Here is a 19,895-nt window from a genome sequence, read left to right on the forward strand (position 1 = left end):
TGCAAACACGCGCCCTTATCTAATGCTCGCAGCGAGCCGCCTGGCCAAGGTCTAGCAGAGCTTGTGTGTTTCTCTTCCCTGCTTTCTGTCTGCTGCCTCCTGCATTAATAATGCTTATCCGACACAGCTTGAAGTTCCTATCACTCTGCTAGTCAGCAAATACTGCAGAAACAACTGCTGTGTGAATGAAGGCTGATGTCTACACCGGTGCTTTCTCATAATCTTTACTCTCTTAATGCAGATGAGCCGGACCCCAAGGGATGATGGAGATCGGGTTCTTGTCATTTAGAAGATATTTTTCAAAGTTTATAGCTCAGCTCTTTATTTGGACTGATCAATCCTGTATGTGAATGTCAAGATTTTGGCACAACAAGAAAACTTGGACATTAAAAGAGGTTATGAACTGCCCTTTTGTTTATTTTGGACTGCATTCTGAGATCCTGTCATAATGCTATGCTATCATTATTTTCTGTATATATATAAAAAAAAATACATAGAAGTTTAGAAATAACAGGCTATTTTCAGTGAAATTCTGCCCCTTGGCAGATTGCAGACTTGGAAGTAAATGGCCAATGGTATGACTGGTAACAGTTTGCACACTTAAAAAATATCAAAGTTTGAAATGACAGCCAGCTTTGTGCACAACAATTTAATTTTCTCTATCTATGTTTGACAGCCCACATACTTCATAGATAAACATAGCTGTGACTTAAATGCATAAATGCATTTTAAACAATCAGTAGTAACAGATAAATCAACGGTGACCATGTGATAAAACCATTTGCTCACATTTGTGCTGTGCAACATTACTGTCAGGTCCAATTATAGGCAGCACGGCAACATATTCCTTTCAATCTCATTGAAAATCCAGTCACAAATTACTTGTGTGGTCTGGAACTTCATTAAAAACAAAAATCACAATGACTTTTTTTCAGTGACACTTTGCCAAATTGTTTAGGTCGCAATTTATGTTATTAGCAAACCATTAACTAACACTACTACCTTAATAAACTACTAATCAGCTGTCTGTTAATAGCTAGTAAGGTAGAAGTGGGGTTTAGGTTTTGGGTAGGATAAGGGATGTACAATAAAATCATACTTTATAACCAATGAACAGTTAATATCTTAATAATGGGCAGGTAATAAGCCAGTAGTCATTAGACTGAACTGTGACATACGTCTTACCCTTTTTTCTAATTGTGGTTTTTACACAATGTGGTACAGCACAGCGTCTTGCTGTTTTCAAAGCGTTTGGTTTCTACGTAGACCTACATTTGACTATTTAGTTTTTTTACTTACTACACTAAATATTAGTGAGCGTAGCTAAACAGGCAATTATATAGTAGTAGGCACTACTTATATGGACGACCCAAATTAACCCAGGCTCATTTGGAAAAGTACCACTATATACATTTCTGGAGAGCGCCAAAAACGTCCCAGGAGCTACGTTTTTTTTTTTTTTTGCAGAATTAGTTTTCGCGAATCAATCAGAGGCCGCTGTGCATTTTTTAAGATCTCGAATTTCCCCTCACGGATGCCATTTGCGCCTGCTGTTCTCGTGTAAATCCACCAGAGGCTGCTGTCGACTGTCTGACTGACTGAATTGATCACCCACTTCCCTAAACCCAACCGACAGTGTTTGCAAAAGCTTTCCAGAAAAAGAAAAGCCCTCGCCTGATTATTATCACGTTTTCAGATTTTATCATATTCTCACCCTGTTATTTACTTTTTTTTGGGGGGGGGGCTTTTGTTTTTGTCTTACCCGTGCAACCCTGCCGGTCCTACGCCACCCAACCTGGTCCGAGCTAGTATCGAACCGGCGACCTTCCGCATGGGAGTCGGTTGCTCTACCAAGGAGGTTAAAGACCATAGCCTTTAGCATCTGTCACTAGAGCACCTTTAGAGGTCAGAGGAGTGAGGTTTACCTGCACAGCCTTTACTAGCTGGCCTCTGTTACAACGGCTTTCTGGAACTGTTCTTCATTAAACTTGAACCCCGTTGTGGCCAACTCCGCTTTGCGACTCAAGTCCGCTGACGTACATGGTGAGCTACTGGACAAACTGGTAACAGCAGGAAAGAACCATATGGAGGTAAGCAGTCAGCTGGTAAGCGCGAAAAGGAACGGCATCATACCACCTTTGTAGCTTTCCTTTTAAAGACAAAATGCAGCCATACGTACTGGTTACATAATTACTGGTTACGCAATTTCCAGAATTGTATATAGGGCTACATTTTCAGAATGAGCCTATGTCGAATAAAATGGTACATTCCACAACCGGTCGTTTTGACAGACTGACTCAAATTTAAGCTGTTTTTAGGCTAACAAGGAAGTTTTGAGTTCTAAAACTTGCAGGATGTTTTTCTTGTACAATGATCTCATACATGTCAAAAGATAAAAGAAGTTTTAATTTCTCAGATTATGACCCCTATAAATTCCAGTACTAACCTGACATGTTCAGCTGCAGGGAGAGTAGTGGAGTTTTGCGTGACTTCCTTGCACCCTTTAACCATTTGGAAGTCAAGGGGGAATCATGTTCGTCAGTGCGTGAAGATTTCATCACTGGTGTAGACCTGATGGAGTCATGGACAGAAGTGGAAGGTGTGCTTCTATCAGATATTACACCAGACTGTGACGATTCTCTAGGCCACAATGGAGGACATGCTGAGTTTTGTGAATTAACAGCACGTTCTGGAGAAGATTGAGATAGTTTTGATATTGAATGCTTAATTGGAGTGGCAACTAATCTTGATCTTGGGGATGGAAAATCTGGAGGTTTTGGCGTTTGTTTAGAAATGTGAAATGCAGGAGAGAGACATTGAGAAGATCTAGAAAATGGTATTCTGTCAAGAGAAGGGCTGACCATGGAAATATGGTCCTCGGAGTCTTTGAATGTTTGATTTAATTTGGTTTTCAGGGACAAAGGAGATGATTTTTGCAGACTTTCTGAACATTCATCCTGTTGTGCTGTTGAAGAAGTTCGTGGGCTTGATTTTGGAAAGTTATTGAGGTTTACTTTCTGGCCTCCTGTTGGCGAATTTGACAGAAATTGTTCTGAGGTTGTCGACATAAGAAGCGGTGAAAAGCTTTCAGATTTTGGCATTAAAGATAAATTCTGTTCAGGTTCTTGTGATGGCAGCCACATCTCAGAAAAAGAGCTGGTTTTTATGTCAGAAACATTTTCAAAGAAAGAGCCTTTGGCCATCTCAGAGATCGACGTTGTAGAAACTGAACAGCCAAATTCTCCTCCCTCAGACAAATCTTCATTCCCAACAGCCACAAACCTATAGGAAAGAAAACAAATCTGTACTTCCTGCCACAGTCAGCCTTATTTTAATTACTTAAGCTCATTCTGAAAACTTTCCCCTATATACACAATTCTGGAGATCGCAAATTATGTAGCCAAAAGTATGTATGGCTGCATTTTGTCTTTAAAACGAACACTATGGGGCGGTATGACCTCGTTCCTTTTTGCACCAGCAGCTGACCGATTATGGACGTCTTGCCTGCTGTTACTAGTTTGTCCAGTGGCTCACTGCGTACGTCGGCAGACTTGAGACAAAGAGAAGAGCTGACTGCGACAACGGGATTCAAGTCCGGAGAAAAAACTGGTCAATTGGTGCTTTTCAAAACACAGTCGGTTGAGTTAAGGGGAGTGGGTGGGCGCTGGTCAATCGGTGCTTTTCAAAACACAGTCGGTTGGGTTTAGGGAAGTGGGTCGGCGCTGGTCAATCGGTGCTTTTTTTAAAAACTATCGGCTAGGTTTAGGGAAGTGGGTGGATGCTGGTCAATTGTTGCTTTTTAAAACACTATTGGTTGGTGTTACTGCCCGTGTGGCTCGGAGGATGAAAAAGAATAAACATGATTATAACAACCCAATATTTTTTTAATTCCCCTGAGACTTTAGCTGCTATGGATCGATACAAACAATGGAAGTGGCATAAAGTGGTTCGCTTTATTTACAATAAAGAAAAAAAGAATTTTTAATCACTCAAAGTGTATTTAAAAATATGTAGAATAGATGCAAAATAAGCAAACGAATCAATTGAAACAAACCTGATAGAGGGAAGAAAAATAAGCGGTGCCAAATCAAAGAAAATAACAAATTAAACACCCGCTAACTAATCCCTTAATTCCCACCTCTAATTAACTAGAGAAATCTAAAAATAGAAAATAAAACATTGTGGCTTATCTTAAAAGCATCTTCCGGTTTAGAGAAGAGGGTGGGGGTATTGGTTGGTCGGTCAGTCAGTCAGTCGACAGCAGCCTCTGGTGGATTTACACAAAAAGAGCAGGCACGAATGGCACTCGGCCTCTAATGGATTAGCAAAAACAAAACAGCAAAAAACGTAGCTCCTGAGATGTACTTGCCGCTCTCCAGAAATGTATATAGGGGTACATAATAAGAATGAGCCTGGGTTTTTTTTTTTTTTTTTTTTTTTGCAGATACAAATGCAAATGTTATCAAGACACTGTGTTTGTGTCAGTTTTGATTTTAGAAAAAAAAAAAAACAGTTTTGTCAATTACATTCCTGCTTTAAAACAACACTCTGTGAACTATTCTGTCACTTCCTTTCAGAAAGTTTCAGTTTTTAGCCTTGATCTTAAGTTTCTTACACTTTGCTCTCATTTTTCTGCGAGACTCCGACAGATCTGTCTGCATCCGCCTGGATAAATTAAAGTGACAAAAAAACAAAACTATGTGAGAAGCAATAGAATGAAAAGTATTAGGTAACAGCATTGAGGAGTCATTTGCTGGCCAGGGTCCAGCAATCCAGCACTGGGGTTCAGAATTACCTCATCTAACTGTACGATGCTCACACAGGATTTTGCAGGGCTGCCCGCTTTCCCATCATGTTCGGCGGGAGTGATCGTGAAGAGAGAGGTCAAGTATTTATGCAACTCCATGCGCTCTGCTGCAAATCAGAGATGAAGTAAAAAAGATTTATGTTTCGAGTTAAACACTAAAATTAAATCAGAGCAAAGATCAGTATGGCCTTACTGCTGTAAATGTGTGTGTTTATTCATAACGCAGAGTGATGGATCAGCGAAAAACGCATGATTTATGAACCAATATTTCAGGTTAAAAAATAAATAAAGTAGAATGGGATTTGATTCGATTGGATTGTGTAAAGGAGGCATATCATTCCTCAATTCAAATGCTTCATTATTTGCTATAACTGAAGCAAATAAAAATTAAAAGGTGCTCTTCGTCTGATTTATGAATTAAAATAATATTGTTGTAATCTGACAGAATGCAGCAATTATTTGCTTATCCGACACAGCTTGAAGTTTCTATCACTCTGCTAATCAGCAAATACTGCAGAAACAACTGCTGTGTGAATGAAGGCTGATGTCTACACCGGTGCTTTGTCATAATCTTTACTCTCCTAATGCAGATGAGCCGGACCCCAAGGGATGATGGAGATTGGGTTCTTGTCATTTAGAAGGTATTTTTCCAAGTTTATAGCTCAGCTCTTTATTTGGAAGGATCAATCCTGTATGTGAATGTCAAGATTGTGGCACAACAAGAAAACTTGGACATTAAAGAAGTCATTAACTGTCCTTTTGTTTATTTTAGACTGCGTTATGAGATCCTGTCATAACGCCACTGTATGTTATCATTATTTTTTATATTGAAAACAAATAATTAAGAAATAGTAGACTTTTTTAGCAATTGTTTCAGGACAGACCACAACAAATATTGTTTATATTTTTATGTTTATTAGTTTTGTTTATTTGTTTGTTTCTTCAAGACAGAAAAAAAAAAAAAAAAATATATATATATATATATATAAATAAAAATAAATTTACTTTCTGAATAAATGCCCCTGGTGCGTATGATACATACCTGCATATGGTTCTATTTTTACATTTTTTTTTATAAACTTCTTTGATTAAAATACAATATGTATATATATATATATATATATGTATATATATATATATATATATATATATATATATATATATATATATATAAATATATATATATATATATATATATATATATATATATATATATATATATATATATATATATATAATATTTTGAAATATTTAAAATAATAGTAAATAATGAAAATTAATAATAATACTTTAAGTGAGGTTTATTTATAAACTAATTTGATTTGGATCACGTGCTTATGATTTACCACAGCCGCTCTTGCATAAGCTAATTATGATCGTCCAGTCATATGATTTCTAAGTTACCATAAATAACTACAGTCTTCAGTCCACATTTATCTTTGTCTGAACAAAACCCCCCTTAGTCCCCATTCTTCTCCTTTACCATAGATGGGGCTGCACGGCGGCCCAGTGGTTAGCACTGTTATCCCAACAGCAAGAACACTGCCGGCCTTGGTCCCCGCCAAGCTGGTGGGTGTTTCTGTGAGGAGTTTGTATATTCTCCCCGTGTCCGTTTGGGTTTCCTCTGGGTTCCACGGTTTCCTCCCACCATCCAATGTCCATCATAACACATAACAGATTTAGCAGATCAGGCATTTGTCTAGCTCCCTTCTTTTTCAAATGTTCCCTTAGCTACTGCAGCCGGGGAGTTTTTGAGATCCCCACTCGCTCTGTGAACGGGAGGGAGCCCTGGGCTTGAGGATCTCTTGAGCTCAGGGCTCACTCCCAGGACAGCATGCCAAACTAGCTTTAGATAGATCATCAGCTAAGTGTGAAGTCTTGAAATAGGGTTTTCATTAAGAAATGAGGCATAAATGTGTCAAAATTAAGAGTAAACACATTTACAGTATAATGTACAAAATGTTCATTTTTTTTATTCACTGATTTAAATTTTAATTTATTCATTTAGTCATTTATTCCTTTATTCATTCATGCCTTTCTTTTGTACAATCTAATAAATCAGAACATATTTGTAAAAATGTTCACTTGAGTAGCAAATCGGGATATTAAAATGATTTCTAAAGAATCATGTCACATTTAAAGATGTTGAAATGTCAATATTTTCAAAAAAATTTTTTAAAAAAATAAAACAGTTTTCTTAAATTGTAAGATTATTTTGTTGTATTACCACATTTTCAGTCAAATAAGTGCAGTCTTAATGAGAATAAGTGACTCAACCTTTTAAGAGCTAAATAATAATAAATAATTCACCATTAAACGATGTATATTTTTCTGATATAACAACAGAAACAACTTTAATCTCATTTAATAACTTTAATAACTTTAATCTAATTTAATTAAATTCCTGCCAATAATTACTAATCACATATCCCCTTGCAAAAGCAAAAAAAGTCAGAAAAAATAGAAAAATAAATCTGAAAAATGCTCAGAAAGACATCTCTGAGTTTGAAAAAGTGAGTGAAAAGTACGCGAGCATCAGGAATGCATTTCATATTTTAAAGAGAGACCTGTAAGGGGTACTCATTTATGCTGGGAACTGTAAATGTGTCTAAATCAACGCAATCTCACGGTAATTCGTATGAATTCGTACAATCTAATTCGTACAATTTAGTACGATTTGCTCATCACCCAATGACGGTTGGGGTTAGGTGCCTTGCCTCCTTTTTAAAATCGTGCATTTTCGTACGACTGAACTCGTACGAATTAACCACTAAACTGACAAAATACTTACGTTTCCTCGTGAGATCAGGCTGGTCTAAATATGTATATTTATTTAAGTTTTTATTTCAATTTCATTAATCTTCCTAAATGCTATGCAAATATTAATATGATTTAAGTAATATATAACTTGTAAAGTAATATTTTAGGCCTTTAGTAGATATATTTTATGAGAGACTTACTTGGCTTACATTCTATCACGGGCGTAAATCCCAGGAGGGACGGGGGGGACATGTCCCTTCCCATCCGAGGGTTGCCCCCCCCCTTCAAAAAAATAAAATAAAAAAAAACAAAATATATATATATATATATATATATATATATATATATATATATATATATATATATATATATATATATATATATATATGTATATATATATATATATGTATATATATATATATATATATATATATATATATATATATATATATATATATATATATATATATATATATATATATATATAAAATCTCAATTGTGAAAAAATATGTATATATATATGTACCTAAAATAATTGTCTAAGTTGAAAGAAAACCGCATTTATCATTTAAAATGCATTTAGAAAAAGTTGAGTTTCCCCTCCCCTTCCTCAAAGTGGTTCGGTCTACTGTGTGCTTTTTCCCTCATCTCACTTACTCAGACACACATGTCAGGTGTGCGGTTGTGGCTGTGTTAATGTTGAATTTAAGTAAGTAAGTAGGGGGTTTTATCCACCTTAAATAAAGGGATTCTCTACAATGTAGTTATTCTATATATATAATATTTATATTACTGCGGAAGTAAAATCCTTTAGCGGATATCATCTCATCTTGTTAAATAAAAGATTGATTCGAGACAGGCATGGTGAGATTGAACGGCCAGAAAAAAAAAAAAACGAAATCTGACGAATGCTCAGACAGACACCTCTGAGTTTGAAAAAGTGAGTGAAAAGTACGCGGGCATCAGGATCATGTTTTTTTTTTATTTTTTTTTAGAAAAGATGTGAGAGACTTGAGCTTGTGTGGATGAGGAGAGCTAGTGCTCATCACGCAGCTGTTGGGAGAAGCTGAAGGTGGTCAGTTCTTTGACAGCTGTGATCAACTGGCCTCCCAGCAGCAGCAAAGAAACTTCTCTCAATCAGCTGTCGGAGTGCTCTGTCAGACGCTCGGCCTCCTCCAGTGTAATAAGAGCTCTGTGATTACCCTTCAGGGACGCAGTGATGGATCCAAGCTGCCCTCTGCAGTCACTCGCTCAACTCAGTCTACAACTTTTTTTTGAGAGAGAGAGGGGGGAGGAGGGTGTACTTGTGTGGATCTTTCTGAATCACACCTGCTGGCATGTACAAAACTGCCACCAATCACTAGGCCCACACAGAATCTGCACATCCACAGTTTTACTTGGGATTTTTTTTTATTGAGTCTATTTAGTTATTATGTGAAGTGCACAGCATACACGAGTACACCACCTTTTGAAAATGAAAATTGTTATCCATTTCTCAGTGAATATAGACAATATATTTTGGTGTATTTCAATAAAGCAGTTTTATTAAACAGACATATTCATTAAAATAAGACTTTGGTCACTGAACGTCTTTTGGAATAGAAAGATAATATATTTAAATTCAACTGAAATATTGAAAGAAATTATAAACCTGTTTTTTATGTTTTTCTTAATTTTTCCTCTTTATTAAAATGTAATTGTATAGTTTTCTCTATTATACACATTTGGGTTTTTCTCATATTTGGACTAATTTTTTTTTTTTTTTTTTTTTTTTTTTTTAGATCTAATCTAATGTGTACCAAATATATTATTGCAAAAAATATCTTGCTAGATTGCTAGATTTGTTTACAAATCGTACTTTAGCAAACTAGTCCTAGTTTTTCAATCAGCTTCAACAAAGCTAACTAATTTATTTATTTATTTATTTATTTTATCATTTTTCATGATGACAGTAAATAATATTTGACTAGATATTTTTCAAGACACTTCTATAGTTTAAAGTCACATTTAAAGGCTTAACTAGGTTAATAAAGCTAGATAGGCAGGTTAAGGTAATTAGGCAAGTTATTGTATAACTTTTTTAAATAATTTGTTTAGTAGACTATCGAAAAAAAAATAGCTTAAAGGGGCTAATAATTTTGGGGCTAATGGTTTTTAAATAATTATAAACTGCTTTTATTCTAGCCGAAGTAAAACAAACAACTAATACACACACACATATATGTATGTATGAATGTATGTATGTATATATCATTTCATAGAACTAATAATAAATACTGATAATATAATAATGATAACATTAGACATGCAACATATTAATATAATGCCAATGGTAATTGTTCACAAATCATACTTTAGCAAACTAGTCCTAGTTTTTCAATCAGCTTCAACAAAGCTAGCCGTAATATAGTTATGGATTTATTTAAAAAAAAAAAAAAAAAAAAAAAAAAAAGGTATGGACAAATATACCCAAAACCTTGAAAATTAAAAAATATAACATTATGAAATGAGGTTAACTACAATATGCTTCATATAAACAAAAGAGTAATAGTGTAAAAACAACCCATGTCTTTGGTAAATGCCTAGAAAAGGCCTAAAATGTGTTTTTGTTCACTGCATAAGCTAGTACACGATTGCTAAATGTCAAAAGTAATACCCTTTAATATAACTTGAACACATTTAATTGCTGCCTGCAGATATAATTTAGATAATTTATTATACAAAAGAAAAATAGGAAAAAAAACTGAATGTTAATGTTGCTGTTTAGTGTTTGGAAGTATGTGTCTGTATTATGAAATAGTTCATACCAGTCAGTTTTTGATTCAGTTCGTCCATCTCTGTTGTAAGGGGTGAGTGTGGCTCTGACCGGCACTGGATGACAGACCGAGGCTGAAATTCTTCAATTTGTCCTCTAAAGGAAGAGAAAATAACACTGTTCCCAGTAAATCACACCCAGAAATTTGAGGATAATTAATCAGACTCCCTTTGCTCAACGCTGCTACTATAAATAAACAACATTTCAGCACAGCACAGCACTTTGGTAATAGCTTTATCCACCTCGGAAAAATCTGTCCCCAGTAGGGAAAAGTAATATTAACCAGTAATGTAATGGCCCGGCATGTTTCACTTCTTTTCAATTTTCACAATCCAATCAATTGCTGATGTATAAAAACATAAAAGTCCTGCCCTGCATTATTTTAGGGATGTGTATATCCACACCTTTTCAAAAGCAGCTGGTAGCCTGTCTGATTGAGCAAATAACCTGTTAGTAATAAAAAAGACATAAAAACAATAGTTTTTAGTTATATAAAGTTCAGTCCTTCAACAGAGTACGGCTGGCCACACTTGTGAATTTTAAAGACAGGTTTGGGCCAGAAATGCACAACATTTTGTTTATTTGATATTTATGTGTTTATGATACCGTGTTCTTGTATAGTCTAGTGTCTTTATTTTTTGTGGCTTCCTAGACACAAAATCCGTGAAGAGTTTACATTTGTTTGTTTGTTTGTTTATTTATTTGCTTGCGTGCTTGTTTGGTTTATGCTTAAATACATAAACTTAACAAATATAGTAAAATAAGATATATTTGCATAAAATAATACTTAAAACAAAATTATGGTAAAAATAAAACACCTTTTCATAACATTAACATTAATAATTTCCAACATTAACAGACTATCTTGCCCAGTGCCTAAAGTAAGGCCCGTGGGCCAAAGCTGGCCCGTTGTAACCTTTGATTTGGCCCACCATTCCATCTGAAAAAGATGGAGCGGGTTGGAGAAAAAACCTTTAACAAAGTCATTTCTGGCACCTCCTTTTTTCTGTTTCTGTGCATTAGATCAGCTCTTCTGGCTTATGGGGTACCTTGAAACTCTCAACTATCTATTCACCCATTACGTAAATTAATCCTTCCTTCTTACAAATCTCCCTCCTCTGCTTCAGTTATCTATCTCTTTCTTCTTGAGCATTCATACAAACCTCTACTTATCACAACTGTTTGGGCTAAGGACCTTAATGATTATGTACACATTTTATTTTCAGATCAGGTATGGGAGATGTTTAAATGTCTTCTAGAAATCCTAATGACCAAATTATACACTGGAAATTCCTGCATAGATTCTACTTGACTCCAAAGAAACATGTTTATCTGAATCTCTCATCTTCTTCTAATTGTAATCTCTGTTTACAAGGATCTTTAGGCACTTTTTTACATTTCTTTTGAGAATGTCCCTCTCTCTCACCTTTCTGGACTCAGCTCTCACAGGATTTATCATACTTGTTGGGAACTGAGATATGTTTGACTCCACGTCATTTTTTCATGAATGACTTTTGGGACCTCACTTTGTCCGTTCAACAAAGATGTCTTCTGTTAACTGCTTTCACAGCAGCAAAAAAAAAAATGCTGGTCAACCGCTGGAATCCTCCTCATACCATGGACAGAAGAACCTGGACTGTGTATTTGTTGGACATTTTCTCGATGGAACTCTCAACTTCCCGTATACATGGAGCTAATATAAAAACTGTCAGTATATTGCATTCAGCCTTTGATGTTGTATCATCCTTTGTCAAGTCTTTGTAAAATTCCTTTGTAAAATTATTAGATTTTTTTATTTATTATTATTATTATTATTATTATTATTATTATTATTATTATTTTATGCTTTTGAAGTCTACCAGGGGTGGGATGGGTGGGAGAGGGTTGTAATTTTTTTTTTGTTTTATTCTCTGTTTTATATTGTTTCCTGAAAAACTCAATAAACAGTTGTTAACAAAACAAAAAGCATAGTCATTTCTAATTTGATGTAACATTTTTTGTTTGTTTGTTTTATTGCTGAGCTACAAAGAAAAGCAAACTAAAATGTATTGTTTCAATTAAATGTAAATGAATCTGAGTTTTTAAAATCTAAATATTGTCACTCGACAAATTATGCAGAAGACATCGGCGAGCAAATCAAGGCAAAAACTAGTATAACTCAGATCTGTTGTAAATGGGATTATTTTTGTTTTTACCATAACAAGTGAAAGCACTGTGTGCTTTTAACACTTGTAACACTGTGTAAAAGAATTTTCAGCCCTATTGCCCCAGTCTTTAGGCACACGTGATACTAAAAAAATCATTTGACTATAATGATGCTTAGAAAAGTATTCACTATCCCAGAGGTGGCCAACCCTGTTCCTGGAGAGCCACTTTCCTGCAGATTTCAGCTGCAATAAAAATCAAACACACCTGCCTGTAATTATCACCTGGTGTTCAGGTCCTAATTAATTGTCTCAGGTGTGTTTGATATGGGTAGCAACTGAAATCTGCAGGAAGGTGGCTCTCCAGGAACAGGGTTGGCCACCCCTGCCCTGTCAGCATCATCAATGTTGAAAACAGTTATGCTGCTTTACATTTCTTATTGTTAGGCTTTAATGAACAGACAGCATGCAGAATGTTAGAAATAGATTACTTTTATAAGATTATAAATGTCTTTCCTATCATATGTGATCAATTTAACATGTCTTTGCCTTGCATTATAAAAATTAAACGCTAAAGCAGTTTCAACAAACCATGCGCACAGTGTATGCAAGGAAAGTGACATCATTTCAATCCAATATAACCGATGAAGAGGACTGAAGGAAATTGATGACCCACACTTCCTGCTCAAGAATAAATCTCAGCTCATCCAGATTCCCCTGACCCACAGGTTTAGCCCTTTATACTTTTCCCGTCCATTTACCGGTGATTTACCACACAAACACATTAGCAGCAAAGCCATCAACCTTCTGTCTTCCCAAACACGAGCCTCTCTCTTTCTTTCATTCGCTCTTGCTGCTTCAGCAGGACAACCTGCTTCCCTCATTGTATGTGTGTGTGTGTGTGTGTGTTTGTAAGTGTATGAAGGGATTAGACACCCCTATCACACACTTCATTCCTCCAGAGTGTGAGCATCAGCCCTGGGCCACACGTCTGCCCTCCTCCTAAAAACCCAAAACACACACACACACACACACACACACACACACACACACACACACACACAGAAATCCAGCTTCCTGCTCCACGATTCTTCACACCAGCCTCAAAAAAAGGCAATTTGACGGATTCACAATTAGAGGCTTGTTGAATAGCCGACCTAAATTCCATCATACCGCTGCCACAGATACTGTAACTCTCAGGAAGCCCGAGATGGTTCAAAGCGCTTAGGAGGGTTTGCAAATGCTGTGTGTTTTTCTGCCTTTTGTCAGGCTTTCTCTTTTCGTAGGCGAGTGTTGCAGTCTTTTGGGGAGTAGAACAACCATTTCAGTGGCTCTGGTTCAAAAGTTAGCGTGCTGCCTAGAGTACACGGGGAGCTGTCTTCAAAGGCATCGCACTAATTGAAACAGAGCCTTCTTAAGGGCTGATCTGGAACTTTGTTGTTTATTTTTTCTAAGGGCTTAGTTCGTTTATTAATCAGGGGTCACCACAGCGGAATGAACTGTGTGAATTTTTTTGTTTTATGCAGCATATGTTTTATGCAGCGGATGCCCTTCCAGCTGCAACCCAACACGGGGAAACACCCATACACTCTCATTCACACTCTTACACTACGGCCAATTTAGCTTCCCCAATTCACCTATAGCGCATGTTTTTGGACTGTGACGGAAACCGGAGCACCCGGAGGAAACCCACGCTAACATGGAGAGAACATTCAAACTCCACTCAGAAATGCCAACTGACCCAGCCGGGGTCAATCTTCTTGCTGTGAGGCGATCGTGCTACCCACTATTAATTCTTAAAACAAGACTATATGTTTTGCTTGTCTAGAGAATGCTTCTTGATTTAATAATTTTAAAATATTTGAACTAGAAACAAGACAAAAAAAAAAGAAAATAATTGTATGAGGACACCCCTCACAAATTTCTCATTTGAATTATTTGTAATATATATATATATATATATATATATATATATATATATATATATATATATATTTATTTATTTTTTTTTTTCTCTATAGGAAGCTTTACAATATTTTATTTGTGCATATACATTAGATTGGTCAGTACTAAAGCCACATCTGGAGATTATCTAACAAAATAACTTATGATAATGGTCCAAAATTAGTACACCCAAATATATATGTTAGGGAAAAATATTAAATAAAAAATTAAAAAGAGCAAAATTCAAGAGAAACAAAGAATGTATGAAAAATGTGTTGAAATTTTGTAGTTTGTAATTTTTTCCCAATATTTTGCATGAATTTAAAAGTATTATCTTTCAATTTCTAAAGAAGTTCTGTGACTAAAATATAATTTTAATAAATATATCAGTTTAATAAATCTGTTTTGTTTAAATGCACCAAAATAAATGACCTATATTTACTGAGAAATGGATACAAATATTCAATTTCAAAATGGGGTGTACTTAATTATGTTGAGCAATGTATATTTATTATATTTTTAGAATCATTTATCTAATCTTTTTATCTTTTATCATGTCGCTCTGTTTATTTATTTATTCATTCATTCATTCATTCATTCATTCATTCATTTAATTCCATTTCATATGAATTTTGCTTGTTTAGTTTATTTTTCTAGTTTATATTATAATTTTATATTCTTTTATATTTATTTAGGTTGTCCCAGTGTTTTCTTAGAAAAGTACATAGTCAATTTTAATTAATTATAAATTCTGACAGATAAATTATTTATTTTATTTTATTTAATTAATTAATTAATTTAATTCCATTTTATATGAATTTTGCTTGTTTCGTTTTTTTTTTCTAGTTTATATCGTAATTTTGGTGACGCGGTGGCGCCCAAAGGCGTGCGATACAGGTGAATTGGGCAAGCTAAATTGTCCGTAGTGTATGTGTGATTGAGTTTGTATTGATGTTTCCCAGTGATGGGTTGTAGCTAGAAGGGCATCAGTTGGGTAAAACATACGCTGGATAAGTTGATGGTTCATTCCGCTGTGGCGACCCCATAATAATAAAGGGACTAAGCCAAAAAGAAAATGAATAAATGAATGTTATAATTTTATATTCTTTTATATATATTTAGCTTGTCGCAGTGTTTTCTTGGAAAAGTACCCCATAATTTTTTATTATTTATAAATTCTGACGGATAAATTATTTATTTATTTATTTATTTATTTATTTATTTATTTATTTATTCATTTATTCATTCATTTATTTTAAATTCCTATTTTAAATTAATTTAGCTTGTTTAGGTGTGTTTTTCTAGTTTATATTATATTTTTCTAATCTTTTATATTCATTTAGCTTGTCACATTGTTTTTCTCAGACTGCTTTCTACAATACTGCATCAGTACCCACCCACCTTTTAACTTGTTTGTTTTCCCCATTTATTTCTTTAAAAAAGTTTTATGAACCAAAATAACCAGTTACAAGGTGAATCACTCCATCACAAACATTGACATGAAGCCAAAAAACGATTTAAAATGATAAGAAATATAAAAAATACAGTGTACTTATTGATTTTAGTGAGGAGAAATCTAAAATGTCATTGTTCACAGCTCTGTTCTTGCACTCTGTGCTGCTTTAGAATACCAAAACAATCCATCTTAGAAGTCATTTAGTTATAAGATACCTCATATAATTCTATGCCTTCAAACGCTCCCTACACAAGCAGCACTATAACTGTAGATTTTGGCACAAAGCCAGAGTGTATTTTTAAGGAAGATTTTGCAAAGTCAATTCTACAAAAGCACTTTGTGGCTGATTAGCTCAATAAATTCCAGTGGCTCTGTGGTGCCACAACTTAAAGGTGAGGCTGTGTAATTAGCAGCCATAAGTCTTTAATTGATCTCAAATGGGCCTAAATTGGGGCCCGCGAAGGTAAATGAAGCTTGTAATGCTCTTCTTCAATGTGTGTCTGTTGGGTTATAAAGTGTGCCGTGTCGAGCGCTAACCTGCGGTGTTTTTTCAGGAGCAGTTTCTCCATGTAGCTCAAAGCGTCCTCGTTGAACTCCACATGAATTAGCTGCTGGGATCTTTTCTCTGTTTGCGTTTCCATCACAGACACTAAAGAGAGAATAAAACAACAAAACAGGTCAAAAAAGTGTGTTTAATAATAACCAGCAAGTAAACATAGCATCCTGAACAAACCATTGGTATTAAACACAGACGCATGAGACTAAACGAGAGAAATAAGCTGTCTGGAGCCGAATTCAAGCAGCACTATTGACATAATTCTGTCTTTGTTTCGAGAGTTCTTTTGCTGTATTGTGCGAATATAAAGGGCGGTTAGACTTCAGTGCATTGTAAACCCCCTTAACACAGCAGTCATTATCACAGTGAGCACAAGCCAAGCAGCACTGCAGAGGCCGACACTCCTGCTAGCCAAGTACAGAACGAAAAAAATGAGAGAGAGAAACAAATACGAGCAGTCATGAAAAGAAGCAACTTTAGTTTGCTGCAGTGTGATCTGACTATTGCATTCAATGGAGTGTTGGAGCTGCAGTACTGCTCAGATTTATAACTGAATAATAGATTTAAGATATGCTTGGGACAGAATGATACTCTGATATATAATTTAGTGACAACTATATTGATTGCGAATGGTATGCATGGAGTATTCTATGTTATGTTTATATGAGCATATAAGAGATAGTTCACTCAAAAATTTAAATTATGCGATCATTTATTCATCTTTCACTTGTTCAAAACTTATTTATCTTTGTAAAACACAAAAGAGATATCTTACTTTAAGTTCAACATAGCCCTGCAGGCACTCAACATCGTAAGACATTAATATTAGGTTATATTAGTCAGGTCATGATGTCAGATGACCAAAATTTAATGTCTAGTCAGCATCTGAGGACAATGTTTTTTTTCGATGTCCAATAACGATGTCAAATTACGTTGATATTTGGTTGATTTTAGGTTGTGTAGGAAAGCAACCAAAATCCAACGTCTGATAGATGTCATAGTGATAACGTCCACACAACCTCAAGGTGTAACATGATTAGACGTTGATATTTGTTTGATTTTAGGTTGATTTTAGGTTAGACATTGGACATTGACATTAGGTTCTGACGTCAACCCCTTTTTTCATTTCCAAACAAAATCCATTGTCCCCACAACGTTGGGGTACAACGTCAATATGTCATCATGCTAATGTCCTGTGCCTGCAGGGAGCAAAGAAACTCAGCTTTAAAAAAGACATAAAGGAAAATAAATGATGAGGTAATTTTTCTTTTGGGGTGAACTATCCCTTTAAACAACCACTTAAAATCACAGAAAAGTACTAAGTGTCAATCTGGCAACAACACAACTATTTCTTTTAATAGTTTTTGTGTGTGTTTGCGTGTGTCAGTATAAGTACATCCACATTTTTTTTCTTCTGTGAAATAAATAAATATTTAAGACTATAAGACATTTATTGTTTTATGTACAGCTGTATACTGCACAGGACGAACCCAGCTATTATGACCTCCTAAGTTACCTGACAAAATTCTTATCGCATGTCCAACTTTTAGGAACAACAAGTAATAACTCGACTTCTAGTTGATCATTTGGTATCAGAAGTGGCTCATATAAAGGGCAAAGGCCGCTAGATGACGCTTATTTTACCAAAATAAAATATGATCATGCCTTGATTTTTAATTATTTCATTAGGACAGTAGACCTGACTTTGTTTAGACAAAAGTTTTGTCACTTAACAGAAATAATGTACAGTATAGAATATAAAGTCATGCTGCAGTGGAAAAAAAATAAATATTGTGTCTGTCTCCCATGAGCTTGGAGGACTGCATCCATACATCTTTGCAATGACTCTAATACCTTATTAATAGTCACCTGGAATGGCAAAGAAAGCCTTCATCTTACCTCAGACATGCTTAATAATGTTCATGTCTGGTGACTGGGCTGGCCAATCCTGGAGCAGCTTGACATTCTTTGCTCTCAGGAAGTTTGATGTGAAGGCTGAAGTATGAGAAGGAGCGCTATCCTGCTGAAGAATTTGCCCTCTCCTGTGGTTTGTAATGTAATGGGCAGCACAAATGTCTTGATACCTCAGGCTGTTGATGTTGCCATCCACTCTGCAGATCTCTCGCACACCCCCATGCTGAATGTAACCCCAAACTATGATTTTTTCCATCACCAACCATCATTTTTTCCTTTCTTTTGTAAGAATTTTGGGTCCATGTGGGTCCCACTAGTTCTTCTGCAGTATTTGTGATGATTACGATGCAGTTCAACAGATGATTCATCTGAAAAATCCACCTTCTGTCACTTTTCCAAATGATCAACTAGAAGTCAAGTTATTATTTGTTGCTCTGACAACTGGGATCATCGACAAGACTTTTGTCAAGTTGTACAGATCTGATCAAATCTTTAAAATATCTAATTGCGTGTTCAACAGAAGAAAGAAACTAATACAGTTTTACAACGGCAGGAGGAAGAATAAAAAAAACTTTGAGGGAATTTTCATTTTGGGGTGAACTATCCCTTTAAACAATCACCTAAAATCGCAAAAATACTTGGTGCCAATCTGGCAACCACACAACTATTTCTTTTAATAGTTTTGTGTGTATGTGTGTATATATACAGTACATCTGAAATAAATAGATATTAATAACTATCATATAAAGCGGCACAGTGACACAATGGGTAGCGCTGTCGCCTCACAGCAAGAAGGTTGTTGGTTCGAGCCTCGGCTGAGTCAGTTGGCGTTTCTGTGTGGAGTTTGAATGTTCTCCCTGCGTTCGTGTGGGTTTCCTCCGGGTGCTCCGGTTTCCCCCACAGTCCAAAGACATGCAGTACAAGTGAATTGGGTCAGCTAAATAGGCCATAGTGTAGGTGTGAATGAGTGTGCATGGGTGTTTCCAAGTGATGGGTTGCAGCTGGAAGGACATCTGCTACGTAAAACATGCTGGATAGTTTGGCGGTTCAGTCCGCTGTGGTGACCCCAGATTAATAAAGAGACTAAGACGAAAAATGAATGAATGAATGAATGAATGAACTATCATATATTTTTCATTTAAATGATATTGATTGTTTTATGAACAGCTGTAATCTGCACAGGATGAACTCAGACAGTACTGAAAACATCACAGGCACAGAGATTCTCTAAAAAAAAAAAAATAAAAAAATAAAACAAATCAAGCGCATTGCAACATCACGTCTGCTATTATTTAGCGATAAATAGCTCCTGTGCATCCAGCTGCTCTTGACTAATATCTCGAACAGATTGAATCCCTGTGACCGTGCATCATCAGTCACGTTTCTGCCAACGCTTTCAGAAGTTGTCAAATCACAGAGGCATTTCTGCAAACCTGGAAACAAATGCGTGCAATGTTTGTCATGCATATATGTAGTTACCTGGCAACCAATCAGTGGCC

General features: G+C 35.5%; 1 protein-coding gene across 32 annotated transcripts in view; it reads right to left on the bottom strand.

The window, feature by feature from the left end:
- The window catches only part of zbbx (zinc finger, B-box domain containing), a 91,649-nt gene that overhangs the window by 18,962 nt on the left and 52,792 nt on the right, over nucleotides 1-19,895 (bottom strand). For 18 of the 32 annotated variants that reach the window (XR_012394185.1, XR_012394183.1, XR_012394180.1 and 15 more), the window contains 5 exons: nucleotides 16,464-16,575; nucleotides 10,375-10,478; nucleotides 4,796-4,914; nucleotides 4,616-4,665; nucleotides 2,447-3,282 (listed from right to left, as the gene is read on the bottom strand). Coding sequence is in view for 16 of the 32 variants with exons in the window: in XM_073930205.1 (XP_073786306.1) it covers nucleotides 2,447-3,282; nucleotides 4,616-4,665; nucleotides 4,796-4,914; nucleotides 10,375-10,478; nucleotides 16,464-16,575 (1,221 nt within the window). In the remaining 16 variants the exon portion in view is untranslated. Of the gene's footprint in view, nucleotides 1-2,446; nucleotides 3,283-4,615; nucleotides 4,666-4,795; nucleotides 4,915-8,520; nucleotides 8,835-10,374; nucleotides 10,479-16,463; nucleotides 16,576-19,895 lie in introns of those variants that run through there. The other 14 variants (XR_012394194.1, XR_012394191.1, XR_012394187.1 and 11 more) reach the window with 3 other exon arrangements.

This window comes from Danio rerio, chromosome 18 (assembly GCF_049306965.1).
Source record: "Danio rerio strain Tuebingen ecotype United States chromosome 18, GRCz12tu, whole genome shotgun sequence".
Lineage (NCBI taxonomy): Eukaryota > Metazoa > Chordata > Actinopteri > Cypriniformes > Danionidae > Danio > Danio rerio.